Source organism: Petaurus breviceps, unplaced genomic scaffold, assembly GCF_028583685.1.
Source record: "Petaurus breviceps papuanus isolate PSGF00001 unplaced genomic scaffold, PetGlider_PUasm1.0 90681, whole genome shotgun sequence".
Classification (NCBI taxonomy): domain Eukaryota; kingdom Metazoa; phylum Chordata; class Mammalia; order Diprotodontia; family Petauridae; genus Petaurus; species Petaurus breviceps.
The window spans coordinates 74,054-90,737 of NW_027187307.1; the positions used below are offsets into that span (position 1 = coordinate 74,054).

General features: G+C 46.6%; 1 protein-coding gene and 1 long non-coding RNA gene across 8 annotated transcripts in view; both read left to right on the forward strand.

The window, feature by feature from the left end:
* Window positions 1-8,159, forward strand: part of LOC138143909 (zinc finger protein 3-like) — a 28,764-nt gene extending 20,605 nt beyond the window's left edge. For 5 of the 7 annotated variants that reach the window (XM_069065189.1, XM_069065186.1, XM_069065187.1 and 2 more), the window contains 5 exons: window positions 164-238; window positions 360-473; window positions 1,063-4,287; window positions 6,703-6,753; window positions 7,905-8,159. In XM_069065189.1, coding sequence (XP_068921290.1) covers window positions 164-238; window positions 360-473; window positions 1,063-1,790 — 917 coding nt within the window. In that variant the 3' untranslated portion in view covers window positions 1,791-4,287; window positions 6,703-6,753; window positions 7,905-8,159. Of the gene's footprint in view, window positions 1-163; window positions 239-359; window positions 474-1,062; window positions 4,288-4,399; window positions 4,558-6,702; window positions 6,754-7,904 lie in introns of those variants that run through there. The other 2 variants (XM_069065190.1, XR_011163820.1) reach the window with 2 other exon arrangements.
* A 4,299-nt stretch (window positions 8,160-12,458) lies between these two features.
* On the forward strand, window positions 12,459-16,670 carry LOC138143911 (uncharacterized). Its single transcript, XR_011163821.1, has 2 exons — window positions 12,459-16,326; window positions 16,429-16,670. It is a non-coding gene; the product is annotated as an uncharacterized lncRNA (long non-coding RNA).
* Window positions 16,671-16,684: the final 14 nt, after the last annotated feature.

Here is a 16,684-nt window from a genome sequence, read left to right on the forward strand (position 1 = left end):
CAGGGCCTGGTTCATAGTAGATGCTAACTTGACATCACTCACTGGAAGCATGAACTTCTTCACCCACAGAACCTCCTCGAGGAGACCCTGCCACCTTCCCCAGACTAGACACTAAATGTCCAGGGCCCCTGAGACACATTACTAATTGTTCTTCTTTTCCCAGATCATCAGTTGCTGGGAACAAGTTTGAGAAGCTCCTGCCCATCCCTCTTGACCTTGGTCCAGATGGCATTTATGGGTATTTTCGTTCTCTCCCAGGATGCTCCCAGCCTTGCCCCAGGGACTCAGCCTATGTTCTAGCTACTCCACTTTCTATACTCAATTCAAATCACCTGTCTACCTTCCTTCCCCTTGGGCAGGGTTTACAGGATCCAAGCCTTACCTGATCTCGCAGCTGGAACGAGGACAGATGCTGTGGACTCTGGATCTTCAGGGTACAGAGGCTATTGAGGCTAGGAGAGGCACATGGCCAGGTGAGCAAGGGATCTAGAACCAAAAGTATGCATGTTCCAGGCAGGTGCCATGCAAATGAGGGCCCCTTTCCCCTGCCTCTACTTAGTGTCCTTCCTCTTTCATTCCGGAGATCTTCACTTAGGTCCCCTTCATCTCTTTTTCCCTTTCCTTCCTCCTTATTACCTCCTCTGACTTCTTCATTTTCGCTAAATCTGGGCTCTGCCACTTACTACCCATGTGGCCTCGGACAAAGCACTAAAAGAAGAGGGTTGCACAAGATGACCTCTGAGGTCCCTTCCAGCCACAAAGCCTGTTGTCCTGTGACCCTTGTCCAAGTCATGGCTCTGCTTCATGACTTTGGACAAGTCACTGAATCTATCTGATCTTCACCTGTAAAATGGGAATTATCATCACTGATAACTGCTATGGAGTGATATCACTCTTGCTTGGGGTTCACTTGACATCCCCCCCAGCTTCTCATTTCTGAGCACACCTTTCCTACCTAAATGGAAAAAATTGAGAAGGCCTTGTACTTCCCCTTCCTCCTTGCCCCTTATGCATCCTAGCCTGGGAATCTCAATGACATATATACCTTCTCTGTCATTTCAGATGGCAGGACTGAGAGCAAGGAGTCTACGCCAAAGCCAGGCATTCCTCGAGATGGGACTTCACAAGGATGGTTGTTTATCAAAGGCCAACAAGATGTGAACAGGACCACATCCAGATGTCGACAAGAAAATCTTGCCTGGGAAAACAAACCTCGAGAAACAGAGCCTTCTGGAGAGGGCAGTCTGAATGAGGAGGCCCGGAATTGCAATATTAGGCAAAAGTCGGAACTTCCCAGAATTCAGACTGTCCCTCATGGAGAGAAATCCTATGAATGTGATGAGTGTGGGAAAGCCTTCAGGTGGAAATCAATGCTTGTCCTCCACCTTAGAATTCATAGTGGAGAGAAACCTTACGTATGTAACGAATGTGAGAAAGCCTTCAGTCGGAGTTCAGATCTGACAAACCATAAGAGAATTCATAGAGGAGAGAAGCCTTATGAATGTAATGTGTGTGGGAAAGCTTTCACATGGAGCTCGAACCTTATTAACCACAGGAGGATACACAGTGGAGAGAGGCCTTACGAATGTAACATATGTGGGAAATCTTTCACTCAGGGCTCAATCCTAATAAAACACCACAGGATTCACAGTGGAGAGAAGCCCTATGAATGTAATGAATGTGGGAAAGCCTTCAGCCAGAAAGGGAACCTTCTTAATCATCAGAAAATTCACACCAGAAAAATTATTGTTGTGAGCCCTATGCGCATAATAAACATGGGTAATATGTGAATTGAGCTGCTAGTTTTGTTTCCCTTGTGGTTGGGATTCTGACAAACAGACCAGATAAAGGAGTCCTTCCATGGGTGCTAGGGCACAAATCCAGGGCGAGCACCTTCTAGGCCAAGAAGTATCTGCAGTCTCCTCTTTTTACATCTCTTGGCCTGGGAAGATTCTCAGTTAATTTATTCTGATAAACGTCCTTCCCTTCTTCTAGTAGGATACTTGAGTTGGAACTCTACGCCTTTAGCCCAGATTGCCTTTGTCACACTTGGGCGCTAGAGCTAATTAGATCATAGGCCAAAATGATAGGTGTAGGTATATCATATATCAGCAGGGCTGGTTTTCCTTCCAAATGTAGGTGAATTGGCCCCAATATTTTGCTTACAAATATCCATCAGGGGAGGCAAAGAAGGAAATGTTTTCTCTTTGGTATTTAGCATTCGGATCTGTAATAAGCCCCTTGCCCTTCCCAAGCCTTAATTTCCTCATGTATAAATGGAGATAACATGGCTGCACTGAGGAAGGTGCTTTGCAAACCTTAAAGTAGTAGAAAAATGGGAATGGGGAATTTTTTTTTGTTTTCTAAAAATTTTCTTTAAATTGTGTTTTTTTAAATCTCCTTCCCACCCACTCTTACTAACTGGGGGAAAAAAGGAACAAAATCTTTGTAACTAATATGCATAGTCAAGCAAAACATAACAATGATTGCCACAACGTGTCCTTTGTCTCCTTCTGCACGTCCCTGGAGGTGGGCAGCTGGCTTTATCATGGGTCCTCTGGAATGCTGCTTGGTTACTGTGTGGAGCAGAGCATCTGGTTCTTTCAAAGTTCTTTGTCTTTACAGTATTGTTATTATAGAAATTGTCTTCCTGGTTCTGCTCACTTCACTCTGCATCAGTTCATAAGGTCTTCCTAGGTTTCTCCAAAACCATCCTTTGTCATTTCCTCCAGTATAATAATAGAACAGTATTAATAATTAGAGACCATGTAGTCCAAACCCCTTATTTTTCAGTTGTGAAAATGGAGGCCCATGGAAGGGAAGTGACTTGTTCAGCAACACTAGGGAGCTACTGAGCTGATTAGAGCAGAGAAGGAAAAAATCAGATTGATGCCTAAGGAAGAGAAATCCCTGCTTTTTCATTCAGCAAGTATTCCTTGGTTGCCTCCTGCTGGGCCCCAGTAAGAAATGTCCAGAAATCAGAGAGCATCTCTCTTCTCAGTGAGAGACTAGACTCACAGTCTAGTCAAGGGGGGAAATGTTACATATACAAGTGAGCCTGCTCCCTACCTGAGTGAGGAATCCCTCCCCTTGTGCAGTTCAATGTGGAGCCCACAGCTGATCCCCAGTTGTGTACCTAGCAAAAAAGAAACCTTAGTGCTCCTCTAGGTCTTCAAATGCGGCCCTTTGAGTCCAAGTTTTACAGAACAAATCCCCTTAATAAAAGGATTTTTATTTAATGGCCACATGTGTCCTCAAGGCCTTAGGTTCGGTTCCCTACCCTTGCCCCAGTTATCATTTCTTCCAAAGTAGGAGTATGATGGCTCTTTCTGCATTCCCCCATTGCCTAGCATGAAAGGCAGCACACTTAATGAAGGAGTCAAAGAGAAAGCCTGATCTTATTCACAGCTCCTTTCTCCATCATCCCAGATGGAATCACATTCATAAACCACAACTTTAGCTATTTCCTAATTCAAGGGCACCCCTCAGTTTCTAGTTCTTTGCCATCACAAAAAAAGAACCATAAATGGTTTTGGCTATGTGGGTTCCTTTCCTCCTTGGGGTGTAGCTCTAATGGTGGTAACACTGGGTCAACAAAGGGCATGCACAATTTGGTAACTCTTGGTGGTAAAGGGGATAGAGTGTTGGACCTGGAGTCAGGAGAGACCTGACTTCGAATCCAGTCTTACAGTCTTAGTAGCTGTATTGCCAAGTCACTCAGCCTCAGTTTCCTCATCAATAAAATAGAGAGGATGGCAACTACTTCCCAGGCATGGGAGGTTTGCTTGCAAAGTGTTCTATACACCCAGAGGCCCAAGTAACTCTTACCAGGTTTGTTCTTTTGGGCACAGGCTCCAAATCACTTTCCAGATGGCTGGACCAGTTCACAGCTTCACCAGCACCCTATTTGCCCCAGTTTCCTCATCTGTAAAATGAGCTGGAGAATGACATGACAAACCACTCCAGTATCTCTGCCAAGAAAACCCCCAGTGGGGTCAGGGAGAGTCAGACACGAATGAGACGACTGAACAACAACAAAAAACCCTCCAACATTGACCACTTTGGTTCTCTGTCATCTTTGTCTACGTCCAAGGCAACCAGAGGAACGCTCCGCCTTCTCTGTAGACCTGGCTGGGCAGGGAGAAGAGGGCGCACCACCGAGACGCTAGGCCTCCGTGGCTGCCTAGAGTGGCGCCGGAAGTTCCCCCACGAAGGCGGAAAGGCGGGCTCAGTGCGGGAGGGATTCGGGAGTACTTCCGGCAGCAACGCTGCTTTCCCGAGTTTGGGGTGGGTGTGAGCGTGTGAAGCGCCGGGGCAGGTTGCATTCCTCCCCGCCTCGCCCCTCCCTGGGCTCTGAGTCTCGGGGGGCGGGGGAGAGGTGATACCCGGCGCTCTCCGGGGTCTGGCTCGGGCTCCCCCCTTCCTCTCCCTCCTTCTTGTCCCCTCCGGGGCCCCGTAGCGCCGCCCAGCCGCGCCTGCGCAGATGCGCTCTAGTCCACCTGCCGGGGCTTTTTCCTGCGCCTGCCTGGGGAGCCCTGGGAATACCTGGAGATAGAGGTCGGTGTGATGGTTGGGGAGGCCCGCTGTGGGCCCCGAGCCCTGCAGCGCCACGCGCTAGTGCTTCGTGAGCTCTAAGGCTCGCCCATCCCCCTGCTCGTAGAAAGGCAAAGCTAGGCCCGGTGGCAGGGCCGGAAGCGCGCGGCTGTTTGCGCGCGGCCGTCGTTCGCGCGTGGCCGCTGTTCGAGCGCGGTCGTTGTTCGCGCGCGGCCGTGCGGCCGTTGTTGGCGCGTGGCTGCTGTTCGCGCGCGGCTGTGGCCTCCGTGCCAGGCTCCGGGAAGTGCGGCCCGGCTGGCATGGCTTCGGCCATCGTGTCGGCAGACATGGCTACGGAGCTGGGCGTAGGGAGTGGGGAAGGAGCGGACGTGCTGCCCTAGGCCAGTTGCTGAGGGCCTACTGTGTGCTAGGCCCCCGGGGGGTTCGTGGCCGTGCGGAGCGAGGACTGAGGAAACGCATGCGCGGCACAAGGAAAATTGGGGGGGCCAGGAGGGGTCTCTCGAAGAAGGGGTGCTGGAGCTTATGTCTCGGGGGAAAGCGGGGTCCCGGGGACGGCCCTGGCAAAGGCCTGGAGGGGGAAGATGAGCGATGGCTGTGGCCTAGGGCTGGTCAGGTGCTTGAAGGGCTCCCATGCATCTCCTGCCTCCCCCCTCCAGGGCTCTGTTGTGGCCCCATCCTCTCCCCTTCCACTGCACCCCTGCCCCAGTCAAACAAAAAACGCTACCCTGGATATTTAAAACCTTTCACAACGTGACCCCTTCCGACCTTTCCAAGCTTTTTTGACACTTTATACTCTGCACTGCAAACTATAATCCTGTTCCTTACCAATGATTCTCCATTTCCAGTCTCCATCCCTTGCCTGGACTGTTCTCTCTCCCTTCCTCCCCTCTGCCTTCTTCTAGTCTCAGCTCATATATCTCTGACCTCAGTGTTGAGTCGTGTGAAACAAATGATAACAACAAAAAGAGAGGATATTATGTATTAAAAAGGATTTTGTTTTTAAAGCTGCTTAAATAAAAAAAAGCTCGGATCCTACTTTCCTGCCCCCTTCACCCCAGGTGCTGCTGCCTTCCATCTGAGATGATCTCCCATTCATGTATCAGAAGGGAGAGAAGGTGGCTGACAGCACCAAATGTTGGTGCAGGGCAGAGGCTCAAGAAGGTGAAGACTAGAAACAAAGTAGATTTGACAATTAAGAGATCATTGTTATGTGGCAGCTAGGTGGCACAGTGAATAGACACTGGCTTTGGAGTCAGGAGGACCTCAGTTCAAATCCAGCCTCAGACACCTAACACAAAACTAGCCATGTGACCTTGGGCAAGTCACTTAACCCCAATTGCCCTACCTCCCCCCCTCCAAAAAAAAGACCATTATTAACTTTGAAGAAAATACTTTCCTTTGAGTGATGATGGTCTGTTGAAAAGTTTGTAAAGATGAAGGAAATGGGCATATTTGAAGGTAGTAATGAGGGAACCAATAGATTGGAGAAAGGTTGAAGATTTGAGAAGGGAGAGTGACTGAGAATGCAATGGGCTAGAGAAGTGGGGAGGGAACAGGGATTACCATGAAAAAGAGTTTGAACTTCACTTGGAAGGATCTTAGGAATTAAAGACAGAAAGGAACCTAGAGACCATGTAGTCCAAACCCCTTATTGTTCAGATGGGGAACTGGAGACCCATGGAATGGAAGTGACTTGCTCAGGAACACTAGGGAGCCACTGAGCTGATTAGAGCAGAGAATGAAAAAATCAGATTAATGCCTAAGGAAGAGAAATCCCTGCATTTCCATTCAGCAAGTATTCCTTGGTTGCCTCCTGCTGGGCCCCAATGAGAAATGTCCAGAAATCCCAGAGGTCTCTCTCCTCAGTGAGCTCACAGTCTAGTTAGGGAAGATACTGTACAGATCCAAGTGAGCCTGCCCCCTGCCTGAGGGAGGAATCCCGCCACCCCTTGTGCAGCTGCTCCCTAGGTGTGTGCCCAGCGAAAAATGTCCCATTCCCAGAAACCTCAGCTGGATAATTTTTGCCAAAGGAGTTGGGGGCTCTTCCTGCACTCCCCCACTGCTTACATTGAGATGGAGAGAGCCCACTTAATGAAGGAGTCAAAGAGAAAGCCTGATCTCATTCATGGCTCCTTTTTCTTCCTTTAGTGCTACCCATTGCCCCAGATCGAATCATCACTCCAGAGAACTACAGCCCAGGTGAGCCACTATCCCCTCATCCTGCTGCTGTGTGGTCTGCTCCCTGCTCCCTAGGAGTTGGCTTACCTCCTTGTCCCCAGCATGTACCCCCCCCAAAGCTTATCCTGCTGTGTATCAGACTTGGGGAGAGGGTCGGTTTGTTTGGCATATCCATATGACTAATGATGAAGATTAAGCAGCTTCTTATAGTGGAGTGAAGAAGGCCTGGGTCTCAGTCTTGCTTTATACACTTACTAATTAGTAAGTCACCTTACCTCCCTCATCTATAAAATGAGGGGGCTGAACTCAGTGACCTTCCATCTGCTTCTAGGGCCCTAAGACCCTTTGACCTCGAGGTCCCATGTTCCTGTTACTTTCTGTGATTCTGGACAACTTAACTCCACCCTCTTTCCTCAATTATACCTATCTATACAGCTGAGCTGGCATGGAGACGGGTGATGGGGGAAGCAGGTGTAAGGAGAATGCTTCATAAACTTGAAAGGCCTTCACACTGAATACAGTGGATGCATATTAAATAATCTAGCTAAAAGCTCCTTAGAGAAAAATGTGAGTTGTTATGATGGTGATGATATAATTATTTAATTGGACAAAATATCATCAGGAAAATAACACAGATTTTTCATAGTGTTTGAAGGGCTCCAAAGTGCTCAAAATAGATTATTGAGAGGTAGTGGGTGACTTCAGAGGTTCAGATTCTACCTCTGACAACATGGGCAAATCACTTTCCCTTTTTTGGGCCTCTAATCCTCCCCTATAGAATGGGGAACATGATACCTCTGATACTTTGGGTGGTTATATGGTTCAAGTGGGATTGTGGTGGTAAAGTCTTTGTTCTGGTGCTTGTCTGTTGATAACTTTCATAACCCTGTGGGGGACTGTGTACTATTGGAAGCTTGGAATGGCTTGGGTAGCCCCCATTTAATAGATTTTATTTCTTTGAGGTGGGCAGGACAAGTCATGTTATCCCTACGTAACAGATGACAAACTGGGGCCCTGAGAAGTTGACTTGAAGGTGCCCTTTCTGTTACACCCTCTGCTTCTCCCCCTTGGCCCAGAAATCCTCAGGGCCCTGCCTTCTTGCTGCTCTGTCCGTCCCTCCCAGAGCAGACCCAGGGGACTATCCTGAGGCCAGTAAGACGCTCTTGTTTCAGGGCTCAGTGACATTTGAAGATGTATCTGTGTATCTTACCCCAGAAGAACGGAGGCAGCTGGATCCCACTCAGACAGCCCTCTATGTAGCGGAATTTCTGCAATGTAGCTTCACTTGATAAGCAGCTTTCCTTTAGGATTCTGGGCTCTGTCATGGCTTCCTCATTTGATAGTGGTAACGAATGTAAGAACAAAAATAAGTAACTACAGTGTGTAAAAAAGAAGAGGCACAGAATAAAGCAAATTTAAGAAATTGATTATTTCTTCCATTTATTGATCCCTGCATGCCTTAAATGGCCTTTTGAATTGTCATGGCTGAACAATTTATCCAGTAATGAGCCTCTCCACATTTAATTATGCTGGTCCTGAGAGGAAAGACACATCAAACTTGCTGAAACCTGACAAAGCTTGCAGTCCACTGAGAACCCAGGATCACTTCCCCACTACAGTGATGTATTAGACAAGGACTCTAGTGAAGAAGGATTATCATCATCATCATTATTTCCTGGGGTTCCCAAACAGACAGCCACTGCAAATGTTTATTGATCTATAGGTTGTTTAGCAATCCTTCAAAAGATCTAGGAATGAAAATATGAATAAAACACAATCCTTGCCCACAAATAGTTTACAGTCTAATAAGGGAGATAACAATAAGTTAACATTTGTAACAGAGAGTGTGCTGAGCACTTTACAATTATTATTTTATTTAATTTTCCAAACAACCCTTGGAGGTAGATGCTATGATGAATCCCATGTTACAGATCAGGAAACAGAGGCAAAAAGACTTGCCCAGGGTCACACAGCTGTTGGTAAGTGTCTGAGGCCAGATTGGAATGCTGATCCTTCTAACTCTAGGCCCAGAACTCAGTGCACCACCTCCAGCTGCTTCCATGAAGCTAAGACACAAACCAATCACTGGGCTGAGCATGATCTGGGAGCAAGCTCTTGTCCCAGGACCAGCCTACCTAAATTCTGAGAGGTTTACCACTTTATTTATTATCTGGTTAAATACAACCTACCTGTATGGGGGGAGGGCTATTAAAGAAGAGAGCTCCACAGGGGGGAGGAGGGCCTGCTGTAGTGGGAAGAAAGCTAGGCTGAGGCAGCAGAATGTGGAAGGTTCAGGGGCTCGGACTCCCATGCTCTTCTCTGCTTCTGACAGGAGTGGCCTTGGACAGGTGCTTTATCCTTGATCTCCAGCTGCTCAGTGTGTAGGTAAACTCTGTCAGGCCCCTTTCAGTTCCGATATTCTTCTGTGTTTGTCATGCTGGGACTTAAAGAATGAGATGATCCAATCAGATCCTTTTACTTATGTTTCACTGCAGGCCAGAGGCTATTTGGGGCAGTGTTTCCTGTGGCTCTTTATAGTTTATGATTCTTGTGAACATCCTTTGATGGCTTATACACTGGGGAAGGTGTGTCGCACTCACTGACCAAAGCAGCTGGAGTGAGCCAGATTAAAATGTAATTGGCAGATATTTCATAAAATAAGTAAAAATACAGTACAAGTCTACCCATTGGCTCCAGACATTCTCTCTGCTCATTGCCTTAGGACACTCTCTTTTGTCCACTCAGCCTACCAACCTCCTTGGCTTCCTGTAAGTCCCAACCACAGTCCCCCTTTCTACAGGAGACCTTCCCCAACCCCTCTGAAGTCCAGTGTCTTCTCTCTGTTACTTATTTCCTATTTATTCGGTCTAGAATTCTCTTTAGATATATATATATATATATGTTTGCATGTTGTCTGTCTTACTAGAGTGTTAGCCCCCTGAGGAGAGGGACCATCTTTTCATATCCCCAGCACTTAGCCCTGTGCCTAGCACACAGTAGGTGCTTAATAAATATTGATCAATTGATGTTAATTTGTGGTTTTCTAAGTCAATATTTGGGCAGCCCACAGGGATCCTGTATCTGAGTTTGCCAGCACTGCACTGGGGTATTAGTCTTACATATTTGTGCTTGCGTAGTGGACCTCATGTATTATGTATGTTATTTCACAAAATTAGAGCCTCATTAGTAATAATTAGGTTAATGAATGGAGAGGGCTTTTTGGTTGGCATTAATAAGAAGACTGAGCTTGCCTTACCAACCAGGTGGGACAGTGGAGAAGGTGTGGAATTCCCACGTTAGGGCTTTATAATCTTGTTTTTGCCTTCTGTAGTGCTCTCCTCCCTTCTGAATTGGAAGTAGCATTTCCACAGTTTCTGTTTGGATACCTGCCTCTTTTCCCAAATGCTGAGGCTGGGTTTTTGGTCACATCCCCAGGAGTTTCCTTAGAGTCTCTGTGCACACACAGTCCCTAGGGATTTGTGAGGGATAACTTACAGTGCAGTTTCCCGCTTCTGAACGTCCTGAATACATTTCTTTGCCACCACAAAAAGAGCTGCTATAAACATTTTTGTACATACGGCTCTTCCTTCCACGTCTATCTCTTTGGCCTAGTCACCCTTTTCTATGGGCTGCCCACATTCTGGTTACCAGACTCTTGTTCATGTGAAATCTAGTTGATAGGATCACAGATGGACAGCTGAAAAGGGCTTGGGAAATCGATTATCACCCCAACTTCCTCTCCCTCTCATCCCAGCCATACAATTTTACATAGAAGGAAAAGGATGCAGAGGAGAATGTTGATTTTAAGACACAGTGTTGTAATTGGTAACAGAGCGACAAGGTTCTTGGGTACTCTGACTTCACATTTAGGGCTCTTTCCAGTACACTTTGCTGTCTTTCCAATTCCATTCTGGACAGTGTGTTTATAGAGTAGCTACTGTGTTCAGACTGTTGTACCCTGGCACTAGAGACACAGAGACAAAACCAAAAAGCATCTGGCCTCAAGGACCGGGGACTGATTACTGGGTGCAGGAGGAAAGGTATTTGTTCCTCAGTAGGACAGGATTCTTGCCCCAGGGCTTCAGACTCCCAATGTGGAAGAGGTGTGAGCTTGGACAGGGAAAAAATGACAACTGTATTTTTTAACCAACCTTCAGTGTCCTTAGTAATCCTATGTTTTATCTGACCATAGGTTTCACCAGCCTGCCAGAAGGACCCATCTCTGTCTCTCCCTCCCCCCCCCCCCCCCCCGTCCCCACATTCACTGAGTGTGAGTGCAAGTGCACATACATACACTGGGGGAAGGGAAGGGGAAGAATGGAATTAACATCTAATGAGCTACCTACTAAATGCCAAGCACTGTACTAAGCACTTTACAAATATCTTCTTTATCCTTACAACAACCCTGGGAGGTTGGTGATATTATTATCCCTGTTTTACAGTTGAGTAAACTGAGGCAGACGGAGGTTAAGTGACTTGCACATAGTGAGTGTCTGAGCTTAGAGCTGAACTTGGTTCTTCCTGCCTTCAGACCCACTGTTCTATCCTCAATGCTGTCAGGTGTCTCTAAGAACCCTTGGAGGTGGCATACAGGCCTTTAGACACTGATGGGAAAGGGTGCTTGCCCACTGTACACGAAGTTGTCAGAATGACAGGAGTGTCAGCAAGTGGCTGATCACCCCCCCCCTCTGAATTGATGCCTTTGCATTTGCCTGTGGGGGTGGGTAGACTGCCTTCCACCTCTGAAAAAACACCCCTTCCAGTTCTAACATCCTACATTTTGCCCCTCCTACTGTAAAATCAGGGGTTTGAACTAGATGTTGTCCAAAGGGGCCTTTGAACTCTAAGCCCAAGCACATTCCCTGTTCTGGGCCTCAGTTTCTTCCTCTGTAAAATTAGGGGGTGTGGATGTTTCCTCCAGTCCCTATTACACATTCTGTGGTTCCAGGCCCTCAGTTTCCCCATGTGTACAATGGGTAATTTAGATTCTGTGCCCCCCTAGGTCCCTCCAGGCTCTGAAGTTCCAGCTCCTAATGATGGGGTACCTGGGGTCTAGGTCTGTTTGTGGAACCAATTTGTAAAACCGGTCTGTACAGTTGTAACTGCAATTTGTATTGTAAAACTGTAATCTGTGGAATCCCTTTTGCAGCCTTGGGCTCTGCCCCTTCCCTCTATCCGAACTGGGCCTAGGCAACACCTTGTGACTCTTTTGTTCTTTCTTAATACCTTCATGTCTCCTCCTGTCTGGCCCAAATCTCATCTAAACTCTCTATGCACTGAAGTTACAAGTTCCTCTTGGTCAGCTCTGACCTTTGTCTATTCTCTGAGGCCCCTCCCGTCTGGTCAGCCCTGACAGTGGCAGCCCTACCCTTCAAAGGTAAAAGCATGTACCCCTCTCACTGGCAGGTCCCCTAAAGGACTCTTGCCTGCTGTAAAGGCGTAAAAATAAACTTTCTCAACTCTAACTCCAAGCAAGGCTGAGCAGAATTCTTTCCAGACGCCATTGCAGGTTTCCTGGTCTTGGATAAGATCAGGGTTCCTGCTGAACCTATTGGGATCCCCTCCCCCCATCACTAACACTAGGGCCCTTCCTTGCCATTCAAGCAGCAGTTAATCAGGCGCCAATTCTAGGCCAGGGAACCATCGAGTTGAAAGAGACCTCCACGGTGTCCTAGAACAGCTTCGAAAGCGGCCGCTTGGCTTTCTGGGAGGGAAAAACCGGAAGTGGGGATAGGACCTGGGGGAGGCTGTTAGAGAGTGAGGAGCACTTCCGGCTCGTGCCGCCTGAGGCCCAAGGGCCACTCTGGAGGGTGAGTGCCCATCAGGCGGGTCGGGGGGAGTTGCAGCTCTGGAGCATCGGCTGGGCATGGCACCAGAACCAGTTCCAGGTGAAAGGGGAGTTAGCGATCGTGCCAGCCGGCCCGGCGCATGCCCCCCGCCACGGGTCTGGTCCCCTCGTCTGTTTGCTTCCCTTCCGCTTGGCTGCTGATCTTTCTTTCTCTCTCTCCGTATTTGTCTCCCTCGTTCTCCATCCACACTTTTGACTTTCCCTCTCGGGAGAGGGGGCAAGATGCAGTGAGAAGAACTTTGCATTTGGAGCCCGAGGTCCTGAGTTCGAATGCGAACAGTGCCTCCACTAGGCTTGCTGTTAATGAGTTTGGATTGACTTTCTCCTCAGTCTGGTTCGGCCTCTTACCCAGCGGGGGAGGCGCATCGTGTTCTCCCCTGCTTTGGGGGAGGAGGGAATGAATTCTTCGATTACATTGCCCAAGGATGGAGGGGGCCCCCAGAATCATCTCTCATCATATTCATTCTCTCTCATTACTTGTTTACCAATCAAGATGAATTGCCATTCTCTTCCAGGGACATATAAGCATTCAGTGGGTTCCATGGGTAGGGGGGAAGGTCTGTGGCATTTCAAAGGATCACTGACCTCCCCCTTTTATTAATTAGATGCTAGCATGATTAATGAAATGATTAACTACTCAGAAATTATGTCTCTAACTTTTGAAATGGTACATAAGTTTATCACTTTAATGACAACTATCAAGGTGCAGGGCTGGGGAACCTGCAGCCTCGAGGCAACATGTGGCCCTCCAGGTCCTGAGGTGCAGCCTTTTGACTGCGTCAAAGTTTGACAGAGCAAATCCTTTTATGGAGGAGATTTGTTCTGTGAAGTTTGGATTCAGTCAGAGGGCCACACTTGAGGACCTAGAGGGGTACTTGTGGCCTCCAGGCTGACGGTTCCCCAGCCCCAATCGAGGATATTAAGGTGTGATCTACCCATAGAGGATCAAACATCACAGTTATCCTAATAATACAATAATACATCTCACTTTAAATGTGACCACATTATGATTTACTTTTAGGACAAAAATCAAATCTGGATTTTCAATCACAAATAGTACCATTCCAAATCTCAAAATTTCCCAGTGGCCCTCAGCTGCCACACCCCCAGTTATAAGGCCCACTGCTTTCAGGTAGCTCCAAAGATTTATGGGTGGTTGACTCACATTCTCATTCCCTTCACTTGGGGGCTATGAGGCTCTCCTAAAACATGGTCATTGCAAACAACATTAGGAATGTATTGTAATGGACAGTGTAATGGACATGTAGAGATAAAGAACCCAAGCGTAGTCAGTTATTCTGAGCATCAAATTTATTGAGCTGGCCAGCGACAGTCTCCCAAGGAAACCTTAGGAGAGCTGCCCCAACCATAGGAAAAGGGGGAATATTTAAAGTCAAAAACCGCCAAAAATAGGTGTGGGAAACAAAGTTAGTCTTGTGGGAAGTAAAGTTAGTCTGACAGTGGTAGGTAAGCACATCCGTTGTAGCCAGGCCTTGGTCTGGACAGTTGTATAGTCCTTGCCCTGATTTATTGTGAGACCCAGATGCCCAGGATCTTTCTGGCATCTTATCAGGAAGTATGGCCAGGTCTGTTTCTCACAAGAGAGGGGCTCCTGGCTAAGCACGTACGAGTTCAGGAAGAATTCAGTAATTTCCAAACTTGTTACATACAGGGGCTTAGTGTATGAAGCCATGGGCATTTCAGTATGTTCCCCCGTACAAAGAGTGGAACACACCTTCCTACCAGGAGACAGTTTTAGTATGCTACAGCCAAATAAATTCCATGCTGCAAAGTTATTACTATAGTTTCTATTTGGTGAATGTTCTGACTTGATTAAATATTGTCAGTCTCAAGTTTTTAACAGGCATCTCTCCAAAAAGATTCCCATCTCTTTATCTCAATAAGATTTAAGAAAATTAAAACCTCTTCCCCAAACTCCAAACCCATTTTTCGCACCGTGTTGCTTCAAAGGGACTCCAATTTTCTTGCCATTTCTACCCAGACTTGCTTAGACCTTCTTCCTTCTCCCCTACATTAGACTCCGGAACCTCTGTGCTACACTGCACTTTACTTTATTATATCTCATCTTCACGATCCAATCATATCCCAGCCTCACACACACTGAATCTCTCCTGCACAAATTTTCCTATACTGTACCAATTCATTGCAAAACTTTGACATTTCGAGTTGCATACTCTATTTCAATTTCTTTTAGCTGACTTTGCTTCTAATTTACCTAAACAATATAGTTCTGTCGAATCCTTCACAGAAAAAAAATACAGTGGTAAAGTAAAAGATCCTTCTAAGATTAAATTTCCACCTGATAGGGACTAAAAGCTGCAGACAGCAAACATTTTTTTCTTTGCTTTAAGGCTTTCTTAGATCTTCCAAAGGAAAGAGTGATTTTTAAAAAGTCTTAATTGCTATTTCCATGGAATCTTGGTGCTAGAAAGCTGCAAACCTCTTCCTCTCTGCCCCCCATCCACTAATATTTTAGCGTTTACAAAATCATTCATACCATAATTTGGAAATCTACAGTAAAGATACTACATTTCAGTTACAAAGTTAGTTTCTAATTAGTTTCTAATACCAAAAGTTTCTGTAAATTGGGGAAAAGATTTCTTCTTTCTCTGACTTGTCTTCATCTCTGCTGCCTCAAACTGACCAGGGTTAAGAAGGTCTAGAAGAGACTGCCTAGCAGTTTTTCCTTCTCTCCTCTAAAAGTCTGATCAGACTGAGCCTAAGCAAATCCCAGTTTATTAAGCAGAGCCTAGCACATCACAGAAAGCACAGTGAGCTGGTTTAGACATATTGTTCTTATTCAGTTTTTCAGTCCAGTCCTGTGTGACTCTTTGTGACCCCATGGACCTTATTGGCCATGGGGTTTTCCTGGCAGAGATACTGCAATGGTTTGCCATTTCCTTCTTCAGTTAGATTAAAGGCAGACAGGTTATGTGACTTACCTACAGTCACTCAGCATTCCATCCACTGAGCCATTTAGGTGCCCAAAGTTTTAGGTGTAAAACTTATATTAATTAATTTCAGTTCACGAAAGTTTTTAATTTTTTAAAATGACTATCTCCTATGAGGATACACAAAAGAGGCTAATACCAAATGAATGGCATTGCATAACCTTGCCCCCTGTTCTAAGCTTGCTAAACTTACTCCAGTTCATCCTTCTCCCTCCCTGTCCTTGGGAAGAGCTGGGGAAGTGTGTTGTGCCTGGGGGCCACCTGCAGAAGGAGGCAGGGCTTTCTGATGATCATACACACACATTTCTAGGCACGGGAAACAAAACCAATCTCTAGATAGCCTGTTTTTTCAGTTTCAGGATCTCCCCAAATGTGTCCATAAGATATTTGGTAAAGGTATTAGTTGCCTACAGTCAATCTAAATCACGAATGGGGTCAAACTCAAAGGATCTTTCTCAGGGCCAGGGATATCTACCCCCTCATATTAATCCTGTCCACATATTTTCACAGAAAGTTTTAAAACAAAGCTTTAGATAATTTGGAATCCTTAAAAGGAATCTTTTCCCAATTTGCCAGGAGACAACCCATGGGGGGGAGGGGTCTTTAAAAGAAACAGACTAGATCTCATACTTTATTTATTTTTTTTTTTGCACTGAATATGTTGACTTTATTGATAGTACACAATACAGGACTCTAGGCTTCTTCCCCCTACTACAGGGGTGCTTTGGAACAAGGATGTGAATGGGACATGGCATCCCTAGTATAGGAACACAGGTTAGGAATGTGGGCTCCCCAGTGCTGGATCTCCTCTTTTTGGCTGGGGATGAAGATCCATGGCTTTCCACTTTAGTCCTTGGAGGCCATGCAGACCATGAGGTTGCTATAACCATACTCATTGTCATGCCAGGAAATGAGCTTGACAAAATGGTCATTGAGGGCAATACCAGCGCCAGCGTCAAAGGTAGAAGAGTGAGTGTTGCTGTTGAAGTCACAGGATACAACCTGGTCCTCTGTGTAGCCCAAGATGCCCTTCAAGGGTCCCTCTGATGCTTGCTTCACCACTTTCTTGATATCATCATATTTGGCAGGTTTCTCCAGGCGGCAGGTCAGATCCACAACAGATACATTGGGA